The sequence below is a fragment of the Chiloscyllium plagiosum genome, unplaced genomic scaffold (assembly GCF_037043375.1).
Source record: "Chiloscyllium plagiosum isolate Xiang-an unplaced genomic scaffold, Cpla_swu_hap1 HiC_scaffold_50, whole genome shotgun sequence".
Classification (NCBI taxonomy): Eukaryota; Metazoa; Chordata; class Chondrichthyes; order Orectolobiformes; family Hemiscylliidae; genus Chiloscyllium; species Chiloscyllium plagiosum.
In genome coordinates, this window is record NW_028270188.1 from 47,572,886 (window position 1) to 47,589,416 (window position 16,531).

Here is a 16,531-nt window from a genome sequence, read left to right on the forward strand (position 1 = left end):
CTAGGACAAAATAAGTCAAATGAACTAGAGTTAAATGTTTGTGGGGTGGGAGGGAGATTAGTGTGACTAAGACTCACTGCACAAACATCCTGTTATTGCCTTCAGCTTTACCAAGTTTCTGAAACAAATCAGTTGAAATGCAAACTGTGAATTTTCATTTTTAAAAAAACCCTCTGGTTTGAGCAAGAGATTCTCATCAGCAGAATCAGTGGCTGTGTGAGGCAGTTCCACTCTGTCAGACCGAACTGAGACTGATTCACAGACAGTAATGAGTGAGGGACTGCTCTCACCGCTGCACACTGCCTACAGCACTGATCTTTCCTGTTACCTTGATTAACAGTCACAGCTCATGAAGTTTGACTTCCATTGGCTTAGCAACCATGAACCGTTCCTCTTCCATATCCTGCCCACTCCCAAAACCCACTATAATACACAGAAAGTGACAGTGCTGCAGGCAGATTTATAATAATGCACTAATTACTTACTGCCATGCTTATCTTTTCCTGCTGCCATCCTAGGTGATATAGCCAGTCCATTCTGTGCTACACAGGTGACAGGCAGTGTCTGTTCCCTCAGTAAACACTTACTTGTCTAGACAGCCACTATGGACTCCAGTTTGAGAATAGCCGATATAAATTAAATGTTAGAACAGATGCAAGGGGTGGTGGTCTCCTGTTTTATTAGATTAGATTACTTACAGTGTGAAAACAGGCCCTTTGACCCAACGAATCCACACCAACCCTCCAAACAGCAACCCACCCAGATTCTAGATTAGAGCGGTGCTGGAAAAGCACAGCAGTTCAGGCAGCATCCAAGGAGCAGGAAAATTGACATTTTGGGCAAAAGCCCTTCATCCAGACCCATTCCCCTACATTTACCCCTTCACCTAACATTACGGGCAATTTAGCATCGCCAATTCACCTAGCCTGCACATCTTTGGACTGTAGGAGGAAACCCACGCAGTCACGGGAGAATGTGCAAACTCCACACAGACAGTTGTCTGAGGCGAGAATTGAACCCAGGTCTCTGGTGCTGAGACAGCAGTGCTAACCACTGAGCCACCTGTTAGCGTCACCAGTGTGTCAAGACAGGTCACTTTTGGACTGAGATTAAGTACCATTATGTAAGACTTGATGTGCAGCCCCAAATAACATTCCCTGCAACACCTTGAAACAGCAGGGGCTACCATTCAAACCAGATTTCTATATCACACCTGGTTTCTAGAGATTGAGGGATTTACAACGAACTTGCAGAAATCATGTTGATGAGGTTCTCTTTCGTGAAGCCAATATTAATGGGTGCAGGGTCAGCAGATGAACACCTAAAATGATAGTTTCCCCAAAGATGCTGAAAGAATTCAGAAACACCATTAACAATTTTTGAGCCATTGGACTGTTATTTCAACATGTGATGTGCCAAAAACAATGTTCTAATTAATACACGTGTGGAACTAACAGGAAGTTTCTGCTGGAGTGGTGTGGGTTACCAGCTGTGTCACAGCTCAGATAAAACAGTGTTGAAGATACTCAGCAATGTGTGGCAGCATCTGTGAAGACAGAAAAACGAATGCTGCCAGATCTGTTGAGTCACTTTCTGTTTTTATTTCTGATTTCCAACATTTTCAGTGATTTGTTTGCACGTGTATCACAGTTCACTAGTCCATAATGCAGCAAAGTCTCACCTAAGCCTGGCTCTTCTGCAGGATTGCAAATGGTCTAAGTACCTCACCACAAAACAGCAGAGCTTTAACCACCCAATGGCTTAATACACACCTCCTAACCCTGCCCTGGAACAAGCCGCAGTCCAGGTAGCTCTGTCCCATTCAGTGAAGTCTTTAGTCACACTTAGGAAAAAAAGCTAGTACCAATGAAATTAAAAAGCTTTTGTGTGTATTTTTGTAAAAGATGCTTGTCAGATGTTTGAACTTTTCCTTTCTGTCAACTTTGATCTCAAGATTCTGCAGGAAGTCCTTATGTTTCAAGCCTTTGTATTGTTGTTGGGCCCTAGTTGCTGCAAGATTAATGCATCAAACCCCAGTTGGATTTAATTAGTGGAAGTGCAAAGTGGAACATTAGAATCCATAACTAATCTAGAAATTAGTATGTGATTCCCTGTACACTGACAACTCTCACCTCTACTTCCATACCAGCTGTTGCTAGGAACTTCAAGAATGGATAATCTGCATGTTCCTCCAGTTAATCCACTACATTCCCTGTCAATAGACAGCAGTACATTCTCCACTGATTCCATTCCTTGTTGAGTGTGGTGCTGGAAAAGCACAGAAGGTCAGGCAGCCTCCGAGGAGCAGGAAAATTGATGTTTCTGGCATAAGCCCCTCATTCCTGAAGGGCTTATGCCCGAAACATCAATTCTCCTGCTGCTTGTCCTTCTGTGCTTTTCCAGCACCACTCTCGACTCTGATCTCAAGAATCTACAGTCCTCACTTTCTCCTAGTTGATTCCATTCCTTGCACTGGTTACTGTCTCTTTTTGTGACAAGACCACACCCAGTCTTGGCCTATCTGCTCTGAAGCCAAGGAGCCATATCTCTCTCAGTCTAGACCTCCTATAAACTTTAGCTCCTCCCTACTGCTCATGTCCTATCCCACTCACCTATCATTCCTAAGCAGCCTAATCAACGCTGGCTCCCAATTGTTTGTATGCATTCACCTCCCCTGAAGTTCTTTGCAGCCACTCCCAGCCAAAACTGCTTCATCGACGCCAAGAACCTCTTTAAAAATTTATCTTATTGACCACATTTGCTATATCATTCTTTGAACCTTGATTACATCTCAAGTGCCTTAGGACGTTGACCAAAGGTGCTAGATAAATGAAGCTTGTTGCAGGGACAGAGCTGAATTAGCAAACAATTGTTTTACTTATTGCATATTTACCCCTCACTTTCCCTGGCTGTGTACAGAAATGGGAGAAGTGTCCAGTCTATTCCACAGATCTCACAGGAAAAGTTTCTGGAAAGTCACAGCATCAGATGAACCATCATAGTCTTGAATGGCCAGAACAGAACAAATCTCTTCCTATTATGTGAGCCACCCTCTCTGGCCTGGGGAACAGCTCAGTAAGGCTTCATAATCCCTCTGCACTAGTTTCATTTCCACTAATTTAATGGATGAAGTAAGGAATCCAGCTCTACTTCTACCCAGGTAACAGTGGCTCTTAACGTGGACACACTTGCAGCAAAACAAAGGGTTGCCAACATTTACTTATCTACTAGAATTAGAATCACTTTCTTCAATTATCTTCATCTAGATTATTTTCCTTTGGTAAAATAAAATTGTTTGGAAAAAGCACCCTGTCTTGAAGATGCTAATTGTACTAAGTACTTTACAGCATGGCAGGTTATGACTATATTCTGTCAGAACATAATGTGGCTATATTTAACAATTCACTACACAGTTGAAAATAGCAATCTGTACCTGTTACACTTCACTTTGAGCAGCCTGATGTTCACTAACAGGTGCCTGGATGTTTCCAGTGTTAGCTGGGTGAAGGAACCACTCCCTGCTCTGCCAGTTCCGGCAGCTGGTCTCAATTCAATGGTTGGGGCAGTTACTGAATAACTGGAGTTAAGGCAGCTCACTATGAGAGTAGCTGCACACCACATGGACTTCAGCAGCTTCGAGGTAGCAGCCAACCATGAGGGCAACTAGGGATGGGCCACAAATGCTGGCCCACCCAGCAATGCCCATATCCTATGTACAGCAGATTAAAAACATGCATCATTGATTAAAGCCATGTGCAGCAAGCCACGACTGCAACTTAAGAGGTCAGTGCCTCCAACAAATCCATACCACTGCCATTCACCAAACTCTGGAACACACACTTACCTCTGTTCCAAAGTGAACCCTGCTCCTGTATCTGCAAAGCTGCTCTAACCTCTCACTTGAACTCAGCTCATTAGCTGGGTTCTAACTTCCCCAACACCTGACTGACTCAACTGATTAAAGCTCTGCTTTGTGTCGTTCAAGACGAGTTGGAGCTGTTCAGCAGATTCTGAGTGGTTCAAGAGGAATTTAGAGAATAATATTCAGCTTGACTTTATTTACAAAGGGCAAGGTAAGAACTTTGTCATAATATTTACAGAAAGTGAGAGACTATAACCAACACGGCTATAACAGCCAGAAATTAATGTTCATTATTCCAACTCCCAGGTTTTTAATCAACATTACCGTTTGAAGGCATGTGGCACGCATGCAGGTAAGAGGAGTGCACACAGGTTCAAAAATCACAACTTTTATAATCATTTTCCTCTCAAATTCAACTCTCAACGGAAAGGCGTTAGCTGAGAGTTAGGCAGGTACAGCTGCTCCTAATCCATTACAGTTTAAAGTTCCATACTCAGGTAATGGATCAAATCCAGATGGCAACATGCAAATCAATAGCATTATCCATCACTGGCTGCTGCGGTAAAGTACTTATGGAACTCTGGTCAATGTTGTACGTAGCAGCCAATTTGTACACAGCAAGATCACAATGGCAAGTTAAGTTGTGTGTGATGTCGACTGAGGACATCAGAGACAACTCCCTGATCTTCAAGATTACTACCAAGGGGTTAGGTTTAACATCTCATCTAAATGATGACCAATCCAACGGCATGGTGTTCCCTCGGTACTGACTGTCCAACAGTACAGAATACCCTCTCACTGCTCCCCTGCTGTGTCAACCTACATTGTGCACTCCAGGGAATGGATTTCAGGCCCCTTGACTCATAGAAGAGACCCCAGCTGTCAATGCATTCTCGGCAGAGTTCATAGATTGGCTTTGGCCCTGCACATTAGCTCGAGTCTGAACTAATTCAGGGTAGGGAGAGGAAGGTGCATTTTGACAGATAAATATAAGACAGACAGAAGCTGACAATAGCAGTCCCTGTGTATAACTCTTAAAACAACCACCTTGCGAAGAAGGGCTACAGGAAGTTTCTTGGGTTTGTGTACAATACTCTGCCTGGCTGCTCTACAGCATCTGTCAAAACAGATGTAGTCTGGCAGCTGTGATGCCCTTTAAATGCCAGCAGTGAGAAGCAGAGCTGACCATCAGGACACATCAAGGGATGAAACTTATGAGGAAACGTTAGGACCTGTATGTATTAGAGTTCAGAAGAAAGAGATGATATTATGAGAACACAGTATCTACCCCTCAAATCTTGAGACAATATTCCCCCTTGGAGGGAACCTCAAACTTGGCATTCTTGTTTCAGAATAATTTCTACTCTCAATGGGCTGTTGGGTCTGTAGAACACTTCCCCACAGCATGGAGGTTTGAAAATGTTCAAAGGCAAACTTTTGATTGATGAGGGATTGGAAGATAACAGGGGGAGGATGGAAAGTGGGATTCAGACCACAGATGAATCAGCCGTGACCTTACTGAAATGACAGAGCAGGCTCCGCAGCACATGACCTACACCTGCTATTTCTTATGAACTTAGGCTAAGCCCTGTGCCAGGGCACTACCAAACCAGGTGGAATACAGTCTATAAAATTAGACTGTTCAGGTCAGATGGTGGCAGTGTTCAGATCCAACCTGGGGAACAGAAGGAGGGAAGGAATGGGTTTGGGTTCCTGTGTCACAGATGGGGCTCCAGAGACAGCTGGCTGCCACATACCTCATGTGAACCGAACAGGGCACCTCACTCAGACTAACACGACGCAGAAGCTGTTATCTGCAAGACTGGGGGTGCAGGACAGGGAGTTTGAGGAGCAGGCTTCCTGCAATACACAGACACATTAGCGGGGCAGCAGCAACTTTGATTGGAATGTACTCTACAAACTCACACCTGGATAGGTAGAGGGAATAAGGCCTGGAATAAACAAGCGAACTCTTAGCAAGAAGGAACACAGCTGCAAGAGTTTGCCCACTGCTCCAGAGTTCTAGTTATTCGTTCAGCTTCATCCCAGAGCTTCTGTCTCTCTCGCTCTTTCCAACATTTACAGGCCCACTTTGTAATCTGTGAAGGCCTCTGATCAGACACTCATAGGCAAAAATGATAAGTACATCCCTAATGTCAGTCAGTGCAGCTTGATCCATTCCCCTGCCGAGAGTCAGCTCCCTCTTGGCAATGAGAGAGATTCCAACCTTAGGTACACAAACCCAACAATCCCATGTGCAGAAACCAACCCTCACATTGCTACACGAGTCCCGGAGACTCCTGGGAAACCGCAAGGGAAACAAAAGAAGTCAACTTCAAACTTTGAGAATAAAGCAATTTCTTGGTAAACATTCCCAGCCCTCCCTCCCAAAGAAAAGCATAATGTTTGAAGCTCTAACACTCTTAACCGTGCAGCATCAGAATGGCCACATAGGTAGAAGCTCTGTTCCACTCAGCCAAGAGTCTTTGTGCCAATCTGCATGCCAATAGTTCACATTAACTTTGAGGGCCGTCGTGATCTTTCAGGTGAGTGTGGGCCCAGTCTTACTTTCCAAGAACCAGTCAACTACGGTGCCATCCAGAAGGGCATCTGTTGCTGGGCTCGCTGAGGAGGTAGTGTGTACCGGCACTCTGCACTCCAGCCCTGCACCATACTCTGCCTCCTTCTGGAATGTTCTTCTTCCTCATCCGACGAATCCCCACCGTAGGACACAAGCCGCGATCCCCTCTCACTCATCCTCCTCATCTTCATCGAGGGCTCCCCAAGACGATCTAGAGATAGGCAAAACAAAAACAAGAGACACAAACAAAAACACACACACAGACAGACAGACACACACACACACACACACACACACACACACAGTAGAATAAACAGTCCCAAAAAAAAAGCTCGGGAAGAAAAAAGGGTTTGTTATTGGGAACCATTTGTAGTTGTCGATGTGATGACGGTTTGGCACACGGGCCACAGTTGTCCAACACACAGAGCAGCCAGCCAACCAATGTTTCATCAGCCACGGCAACAGCAGAACCATGGAAAAGAGAGAAAGAGAGAGAGAAACACAAAAAAGGAAAAGGTGATGTTAGAACACAATCCATCAGTGATAAACGTGCCATTTGTCAGGCTGGGTGACCGAGGAGATTTACAAAATAACCCATGAGACTGACAAAAACTCTCGCTTCACACTGGCGTTTACCACAGGTGATCAGTCAGTCAGAATTCACCTGGACACCTGCCCCCTCTCTAAATCAGGTCTCTCTGTACCTGTCCCCTCACTAAATCGGTATCTCAATATTACCCCCCCTCCTCTGAATCAGGTACCTCAAACTAACTCCTACTCTACTTCCTCATCTCTAAATACTGGACACCAGTCAGTGAGCAAGTTCCCTGGCTGACTCTCTCAAGGATCACTGGACAGTGAACAGGAGCAGGTACTCTGGCTGTTTCCACCCCCTCTCACTCCTTGACCCAAGGATCACTGGACAGTGAACAGGAGCAGGTACTCTGGCTGTTTACACCCCCTCTCACTCCTTGACCCAAGGATCACTGGACAGTGAATGGGAGAAGGAACCCTTGGTCCTTTGTTTAAGATTTAAATTCTTTCAGGGGATGTGGTGTGGCATCGCTGGCTGGGCCAACATTTATTGCCCACCCATTCCTGGAGGTGGTGGTAGTGAGCTGCCTTGAGCTGCTGTAATCCTTGTGATGTAGGCATACACACAATACTGTTCAGGAATTTTAGAACTTTGACTGAAAACAATGGCAATATTTCCAAGTCCAGATGGTACTGGGAACCTGCAGGTGGCGATGCTGTGCCTCTGTCCTTCTAGATGGTAGAGGTCACAGATTGAGAAGGACCTTCGATGAATTGCTCCAGTGCATCTTGTAGGTGGTACACACTGCTGTTACTGAACGTCAGTAGTGAAGGGAAGGAACGTATGTGGATGTGGTGCCAATCAAGCGGGCTTCTAGGTCTTGGATTATGCCAAGTTTCTCGAGTGCTGTTGGAGCTGCACTCATTCAAGCAAGTTGAGAGCACTCCATCACACTCACCTCGTGCTTTGTAGAAAGATGTTAGGGAATCAAAAGGCAATTACTTGGCACAGAATTCCCAGTCTCTGACCTATTCCTGCATCTACAGTATTTATATGACTTGTTTATATAAGTTCCTTATTTATATATCAGTTCCTAGTCAATCCCCAGGACAGTTGTAAAGGATTAGCAATGACAATCAGACTGAATGTCAAGTGGAAATTCTCTCTTATTGGAGATGGTTACTCCCTGGCCCTGTTAGGTATTAATGTTACTTGCAACTTGTCAGCCCAAGCGTGAATACTGTGCAGATCTTGCTGTATTAGCATTGTATTAGTAATATCTGTAGGAGTGGTGAATGGCACTGAAAATTATGCAATCATCAGCAAACATCCCCACCTCTGACCTTCTAATGGAGGGAAGGTCATTGATGAAGCAGCTGAAGATGGTTGGGCCGAGGACACTCCCCTGAGAAACTCCTGCAGAGATATTGTGGAGCTGAGATGACTGACCTTTAAAACTATAACCATCTTCCCATGTGCCAGGTATGACTCTGACCACCACAGAGTTTGCCCCCACTCCAATCCCCATCGATTCCAGTTTTGCCAGGGTTCCTTGGTGCCATTCAGTTAAATGCAGCCTTGATATCAAGGGTTGTCCCTCTCCCCTTCCCCTCTGGAATTCAGTTCTTCTGTCCATGTTTGACTCAAGGCTATATTGTGGTCAGGAGCTGAGTGACCCTGGGGGAACCCAAACTGGACACCACTGAGCAGGGTATTGCTGAGCAAGGTGCTGTTTGATAGCACTGTGGATGGCACCTTCCATCACTTTACTAATGGAGACTAAACTGATGGGTGGTGATTGGCCGGGTTGGATTTTGTATACAGGACATACCTGGGCAATGTTCCACATTGTCAGGTATAGCCTGTGTTGACACTGAGTCAGCACAGAGCTGCTCAGAGACCTGAAGGAATGTTATTACCATGTTGGAAATTAGTTGAGTGACGGGGAACAGAGTTGGGGATTGGGTAAATTCTGAAACTGACAGGTAGACGAGTGGTTTCCCAAACAGCTCAGTGTTGGGGTGCCAGTGAATCACTCTGGAGGGGTAGGAAGTCTCCTGTCCAGATTTGTGGATGTGACAGTAAGCTGCACTCTGAGCAGTGTTGATACACCATGAATGACAAAGTGAAAACAATGGGTCCAGTGAATAGGCAGAATTGCAGCAAACTGATTCCAACCAAATTTGAACCAAAAGCAATTCAAACTCTGTTAATAACAGTGGAGGCTCAGAGAGACTGAACAAGGCCCAAGGACAGATCCATAAATTGTGAACAGATACAGGCAATAATCCAGTGCAAGCCTTCATGTCGACTGACCTGGAATACAGAGGCATATCCTGTACCACACCACAATGATACAGAGCCCTGAGTCACAGTATGCAATCCTGGGCTCCATGCCTTTGGAAGATTCACCAGGTCTCAAAGGGACTGAATTTACCCAGGAAGATGACACAAAGTAAGATTGCATACCTTGAAATTTCAGCAGTTTAACAGTGAATTGATTAAAGTTGTCAGAATATGAATGGGAACAGATAGAATGAATCATTTCTGGTGGTTGGCAAGTCAAGGGTAAAGTTTAGATTGAAAGTGGAGCCACCCTATCAGGAAGGAAGATACAAATGCTCCTTCACTAACAGGCTAACATAAAATTAGAAATATCCTTTCAACAAAATGGCAGTGGCCCCATAATTCCTGACAGCTTTCAAAAACCAAGTTGGGGTTGGGACCCAGGTCAGCTGTGATCCCTCAGAATCGTGGGTGTAATAGATTGGGAGAATCTCAGCCTTTGGCCATAACGCTGGTCACTGAGATGCACTATTAATGGAGTACGCAGTCAGAATCATCTCCTATCATCTCTCTTCAGGAACCCAAGTCTACATTTCAAAGAACAAACCCTTACTGGGCTAGAAAAGTGGAACTAAGGTCCTGACAGCAAGACAAGTTAGGTTTGGTGAAAAGGGCCTACTAATTAATTCAGTCATTGCAAGGAAACAGCAGCCTCTCAAGAGATAGGGTGAACAGAGAGCTCCTTAGAAATCCCAGCTCTCACACCCATCATGACCTTGCAGCAATTTTGTGCTGGGGACTAAGTAGCCCACTCACCCAGAGACGCTGGAGGTCTGTACATCCCACACTGATCTTCTGGCTGCACGAATCCTTCGTTGAGAAGTCGTGGTGGTGGGGGCATCAGCTGCCTGGGTGGGGGGAGAGAGGAGAACATGAATAGCAAAATCTAACATTGGGACAGTCAACAAAGCACAAACATATTTCACAGGTGGAGATTTATGGAAACATAATCGCCACAAAATCAACATGACAATTCTGTACTGGGGTAACAACGGAGCTACAACAGAGTTTCCGTTAAAGCTATTCATGGTGAGGCTCCACATGGAGCACAGAATTCCACCCACCAGCTCTCACTCTAGGATAGTGTTCACATCCCTGCGTGGGGTTACTGCTACCTGGGATACAGGGATCAGATCCCTGCGTGGGGTTACTGCTACCTGGGATACAGGGATCACATCCCTGCGTGGAGTTACCGCTACCTGGGATACAGGGATCACATCCCTGCGTGGAGTTACCGCTACCTGGGATACAGGGATCAGATCCCTGCGTGGGGTTACTGCTACCTGGGATACAGGGATCACAGCCCTGTGTGGGGTCACCGCTACCTGGGATACAGGGATCACATCCCTGCGTGGGGTTACCGCTACCTGGGATACAGGGATCAGATCCCTGTGTGGGGTCACCGCTACCTGGGATACAGGGATCACATCCCTGCGTGGGGTTACCGCTACCTGGGATACAGGGATCACATCCCTGCGTGGGGTTACCGCTACCTGGGATACAGGGATCACATCCCTGCGTGGGGTTACTGCTACCTGGGATACAGGGATCACATCCCTGCGTGGACTTACCGCTACCTGGGATACAGGGATCACATCCCTGCGTGGAGTTACCGCTACCTGGGATACAGGGATCACATCCCTGCGTGGGGTTACTGCTACCTGGGATACAGGGATCAGATCCCTGCGTGGGGTTACCGCTACCTGGGATACAGGGATCACATCCCTGCGTGGAGTTACCGCTACCTGGGATACAGGGATCACATCCCTGCGTGGGGTTACCGCTACCTGGGATAGAGGGATCACATCCCTGCGTGGGGTTACCGCTACCTGGAATACAGGGATCACATCCCTGCGTGGGGTTACTGCTACCTGGGATAGAGGGATCACATCCCTGCGTGGAGTTACCGCTACCTGGGAAACAGGGATCACATCCCTGCGTGGGGTTACTGCTACCTGGGATAGAGGGATCACATCCCTGCGTGGAGTTACCGCTACCTGGGATACAGGGATCACATCCCTGCGTGGGGTTACTGCTACCTGGGATAGAGGGATCACATCCCTGCGTGGAGTTACCGCTACCTGGGATACAGGGATCACATCCCTGCGTGGGGTTACTGCTACCTGGGATACAGGGATCACATCCCTGCGTGGAGTTACCGCTACCTGGGATACAGGGATCACATCCCTGCGTGGGGTTACCGCTACCTGGGATACAGGGATCACATCCCTGCGTGGAGTTACCGCTACCTGGGATACAGGGATCACATCCCTGCGTGGGGTTACCGCTACCTGGGATACAGGGATCACATCCCTGCGTGGAGTTACCGCTACCTGGGATACAGGGATCAGATCCCTGCGTGGGGTCACCGCTACCTGGGATACAGGGATCACATCCCTGCGTGGAGTTACCGCTACCTGGGATACAGGGATCACATCCCTGCGTGGAGTTACCGCTACCTGGGATACAGGGATCACATCCCTGCGTGGAGTTACCGCTACCTGGGATACAGGGATCACATCCCTGCGTGGAGTTACCGCTACCTGGGATACAGGGATCACATCCCTGCGTGGGGTTACCGCTACCTGGGATACAGGGATCACATCCCTGCGTGGGGTTACTGCTACCTGGGATACAGGGATCACATCCCTGCGTGGAGTTACCGCTACCTGGGATACAGGGATCACATCCCTGCGTGGGGTTACCGCTACCTGGGATACAGGGATCAGATCCCTGCGTGGGGTCACCGCTACCTGGGATACAGGGATCACATCCCTGCGTGGAGTTACCGCTACCTGGGATACAGGGATCACATCCCTGCGTGGGGTTACTGCTACCTGGGATACAGGGATCACATCCCTGCGTGGGGTTACTGCTACCTGGGATACAGGGATCACATCCCTGCGTGGGGTTACCGCTACCTGGGATACAGGGATCACATCCCTGCGTGGGGTTACTGCTACCTGGGATACAGGGATCACATCCCTGCGTGGGGTTACTGCTACCTGGGATACAGGGATCACATCCCTGCGTGGAGTTACCGCTACCTGGGATACAGGGATCACATCCCTGCGTGGAGTTACCGCTACCTGGGATACAGGGATCACATCCCTGCGTGGGGTTACCGCTACCTGGGATACAGGGATCAGATCCCTGCGTGGGGTCACCGCTACCTGGGATACAGGGATCACATCCCTGCGTGGAGTTACTGCTACCTGGGATACAGGGATCACAGCCCTGTGTGGGGTCACCGCTACCTGGGATACAGGGATCACAGCCCTGCGTGGGGTTACCGCTACCTGGGATACAGGGATCACATCCCTGCGTGGAGTTACCGCTACCTGGAATACAGGGATCACATCCCTGCGTGGGGTCACCGCTACCTGGGATACAGGGATCACATCCCTGCGTGGAGTTACCGCTACCTGGGATACAGGGATCACATCCCTGCGTGGAGTTACCGCTACCTGGGATAGAGGGATCAGATCCCTGCGTGGGGTTACCGCTACCTGGGATACAGGGATCACATCCCTGCGTGGAGTTACCGCTACCTGGAATACAGGGATCACAGCCCTGTGTGGAGTTACCGCTACCTGGAATACAGGGATCACATCCCTGCGTGGGGTCACCGCTACCTGGGATACAGGGATCACATCCCTGCGTGGAGTTACCGCTACCTGGGATACAGGGATCACATCCCTGCGTGGAGTTACCGCTACCTGGGATAGAGGGATCACATCCCTGCGTGGGGTTACCGCTACCTGGGATACAGGGATCACATCCCTGCGTGGGGTTACCGCTACCTGGGATAGAGGGATCACATCCCTGCGTGGGGTTACCGCTACCTAGAGCACTGAGCCATTCCCAACCAACGAGAAAGTCACTGATCTCCCAGGGGTCCATACCCAGGGTTTGGGGTGACCGGCTAGCTCTGACCTTTTGAGGAAAAGTGAAAGAGTTGGAATCGGCCCTGAAGTCCCTACCAAGCATTCACATTTTACAAAATGCAGTCTGTCTGTACAGCTCCAGGCTAAACACTCCATCCAGCAGAGTCTAAACAAAAGGTCTTCTGAATTACCAGCTGAATGAATCTCAGGATGGAACCATCTCTAACACCAGCGAATCTAACCCTGGAGCACAAAGGGATTAGACCAGGGCATCTGAAGCTGTGTGCCCCACCCGTGAGAGTTTGGAGTGGTGAACTGAAGCATCAACAGTTCAGACCGAATGCTCAAAGCTGAGGGGTCCTTATGGATTCCCTCCGTTTTATCTAGGGGTGGCTAGGTCGCCCAGATCTGATTGCTAAAACTCAGAAAAGGCTGAGATCTGGTTTCTGATCTTCACACCAGGAAAGGTCTCAGGTATTACAGTGGGGTACTGGCTAAGCTGAACTGATAGACAAAGGCACTCAATAGGGGATTGGCACCACACCGCCCAGTGGGTATCAGAGGGGCACCATGGCAATGTATCCTGGTGGTAGCTCAAATAAAACACAACGCAGGAAGAAACCCACCTGTCCCTCTCCTTGGCTCTGCCGCAGGGATCAGCGAAGACCATACCAGCTCCACTCCGTCCGGTCTGAGAGGACCCTGTACCTAAATTAGTCATATGAATGGGTCCATGCTATGAGCAGAAAAAAGCAGCAGCATTAGCAGCAGTAACAATGCTTCCTACTGCAGCATCCCGTTGCTAGGTTGCAGTTGTGAATACATACTCACTAACCTATGCCTATTTCAAAGTTGCAGCAGCAATGCACCAGCTGAAACAAAGCACGAGCTGGGATTTCACAATCTGGTGACCCACACCATGTACTCTGGGACCGTGTCACTGCAGAGGCTGGGAAGCCAGTTGGCAATGAATGCAGCTAACAGCACCTTCCCATCCTCAGTGATCTTTCAGCAGAGACCAGTCTAGTGGCACAAGCCCTGATCGTTCCGGGTTGCTGAATGAAGCCCAAGCTTCAGCAATGCTCAACAATCTGCTTACGTATAAAAACTCTCCAAATTTCTTTCATAGCAAGCCATGAAATGCAGCTGGAGAACTTTCTAAAGTGTACTGACCACAAAACAAAGCAGCAATCTCAAACCATTACATCACAGGAAGGCTATCTGAAATATTGCCTTATCTTATCCCAGGATGTCCCTGCCCTGGGAATATTTGATGGGGACAGTATAGAGGTAGCTTTTCCTCTGTATCTAACCTTGTGTTGTCCCTGAGAGTGTTTGATGGGGGGACAGTGTAGAGGCAGCTTCACTCTGTATCTAACCCCATGTTGTCCCTGTCCTGGGAATGATTGATGGGGATAGTATTGAGGAAGCTTTATTTTGTATCTAACCCTGTGCTATACCTGTCTTGGGGAGTATTTGCTGGTGACAGTTTAGAAAGAGCTTTACTCTGTATCTAAGTTAAGCTTATATTAAAACAAAAGCTGAGCACATTGCTCATCACTGCTCTGTGTCCAGTCCATGAACCAGATCTAGTGGAGATGTATCAGCTCCTGATTGAAAGCTTGACTCCTATCTCGGAGATAATTTCGTAGTGATTAATTTTAACATCATGAACTCCGGGATAATACAAAGCTGGCTACGTTGACAAAGGACGCAGCATTTCAGCACAAGTGCTGTCCTGACAGGAGAACAATCCTAAATAGTTCTGTGCCCCCTTCTCTCGGAGTGACACCTCTCCAGTTAGAATAGCCATCTTGTGATACTCAACAACATACCTCTTGGCAAATTCGGACAGCCCAGACAACAGCAGGGACTCCAATTCTGTCTACGTTATACTGTACAAAATACATGGAATGTGTAAAATGCCTCAGGGAGCACCCAAGAAACAAGAGGGCAGTTACAAGCTGCCTTCCTGTAGCTACTTCAGAATGGGCAGAGCCCCAACACCCATCCCCAAAAGCACATATACACAGGAAGGCTGACTCTGACAGAATTGATGGAGGATTCTTTCCATACGAGGAACTGTCCAATAACTCGTCCCTTTGACAGGCCAGCATTGGAGAGAAGTGCAGAGACGATAGGTTCTGGTTTCAGAATGGAGCTTCTACTGAGCCAATCTAGTACACTTAGCTGATGCCATGTGGTGGGAGAAAACATTAACAAGTAATTTGGCCTGGAGGATCTAACGGCATTGAAGGCCAGATAACAAATACAGGCTGGTGACAGTCAGCCAGACTTCACTCTGAACCCCAAAAACCCCTTCTGTCCTGCTGCCTTTCACAATCCTGTAGTGAGTAAGGGCGTATCTCCCACCTGGTAGCCCAGCAGTGCCGATTCCTCTTCACTCTCTTCAGTGAAGCGTCTCTTGTGGCCCTGAGGTGGAGGGAGGTGAGTGGAGGGTCTCGGTGCACCCATCATCCCATCATAAGCAGGTGTATTCACAGGTAATGGCGTGGCGTAGTTGCCAACCACAGGGTTTTGCTGCACACAAATGGTATTAAAATTAGAACAAACATGACTTTAATATGTGCTCCATGACAAGAGCCACAGCAATACAGCTCACTCCTTCTCACGCAGAAGCACTCAGGAACCAAGGATCCATCTGACCCTGACTGAGGTGATCAAGTCTTACTGCTGCAACACAGTCAGAGCACATCATTCATCAACCAGGGAAGACAGTAACCACTCCCACCCTGAAAGTAGTCGGACAGCCCACTGGAAAGTGCAGATTCCCAGCACTCTCATGCAAAAATATGACATTCAGAAATAAACAACAGCTTTCTAAACAGGATGGTTTGAACAATAATCTGACTCAGAAACACAGAGTCAAAGCTGGCTAACAGCCAGAACTCAGGTATAACCAGTATCACACACACCTCCCCCTGACTAACCCAGCCCAGACCCAGGTATAACCAGTATCACACACACCTCCCCCCTGACTAACCCAGCCCAGACCCAGGTATAACCAGTATCACACACACCTCCCCCTGACTAACCCAGCCCAGACCCAGATATAACCAGTATCACACACACCTCCCCCTGACTAACCCAGCCCAGACCCACGTATAACCAGTATCACACACACCTCCCCTTTACTAACCCAGCCCAGACCCAGGTATAACCAGTATCACACACACCTCCCCCTGACTAACCCAGCCCAGACCCAGGTATAACCAGTATCACACACACCTCCCCCCTTACTAACCCAGCCCAGACCCAGATATAACCAGTATCACACACACCTCCCCCCTTACTAACCC

At 47.9% G+C, this 16,531-nt stretch overlaps 1 protein-coding gene across 2 annotated transcripts in view; it reads right to left on the reverse strand.

Moving 5' to 3' along the window:
- Positions 1-1,577: 1,577 nt before the first annotated feature.
- The window catches only part of khdc4 (KH domain containing 4, pre-mRNA splicing factor), an 84,396-nt gene continuing 69,442 nt past the window's right edge, over positions 1,578-16,531 (reverse strand). Inside the window, exons 11-14 of one of the 2 annotated variants that reach the window (XM_087984957.1) lie at positions 15,585-15,752; positions 13,838-13,947; positions 10,081-10,172; positions 1,578-6,654 (exon numbers count right to left, since the gene is read on the reverse strand). In XM_087984957.1, coding sequence (XP_087841083.1) covers positions 6,449-6,654; positions 10,081-10,172; positions 13,838-13,947; positions 15,585-15,752 — 576 coding nt within the window. In that variant the 3' untranslated portion in view covers positions 1,578-6,448. The remainder of the gene's footprint in view (positions 6,655-10,080; positions 10,173-13,837; positions 13,948-15,584; positions 15,753-16,531) is intronic. The other variant, XR_015755330.1, reaches the window with a different exon arrangement.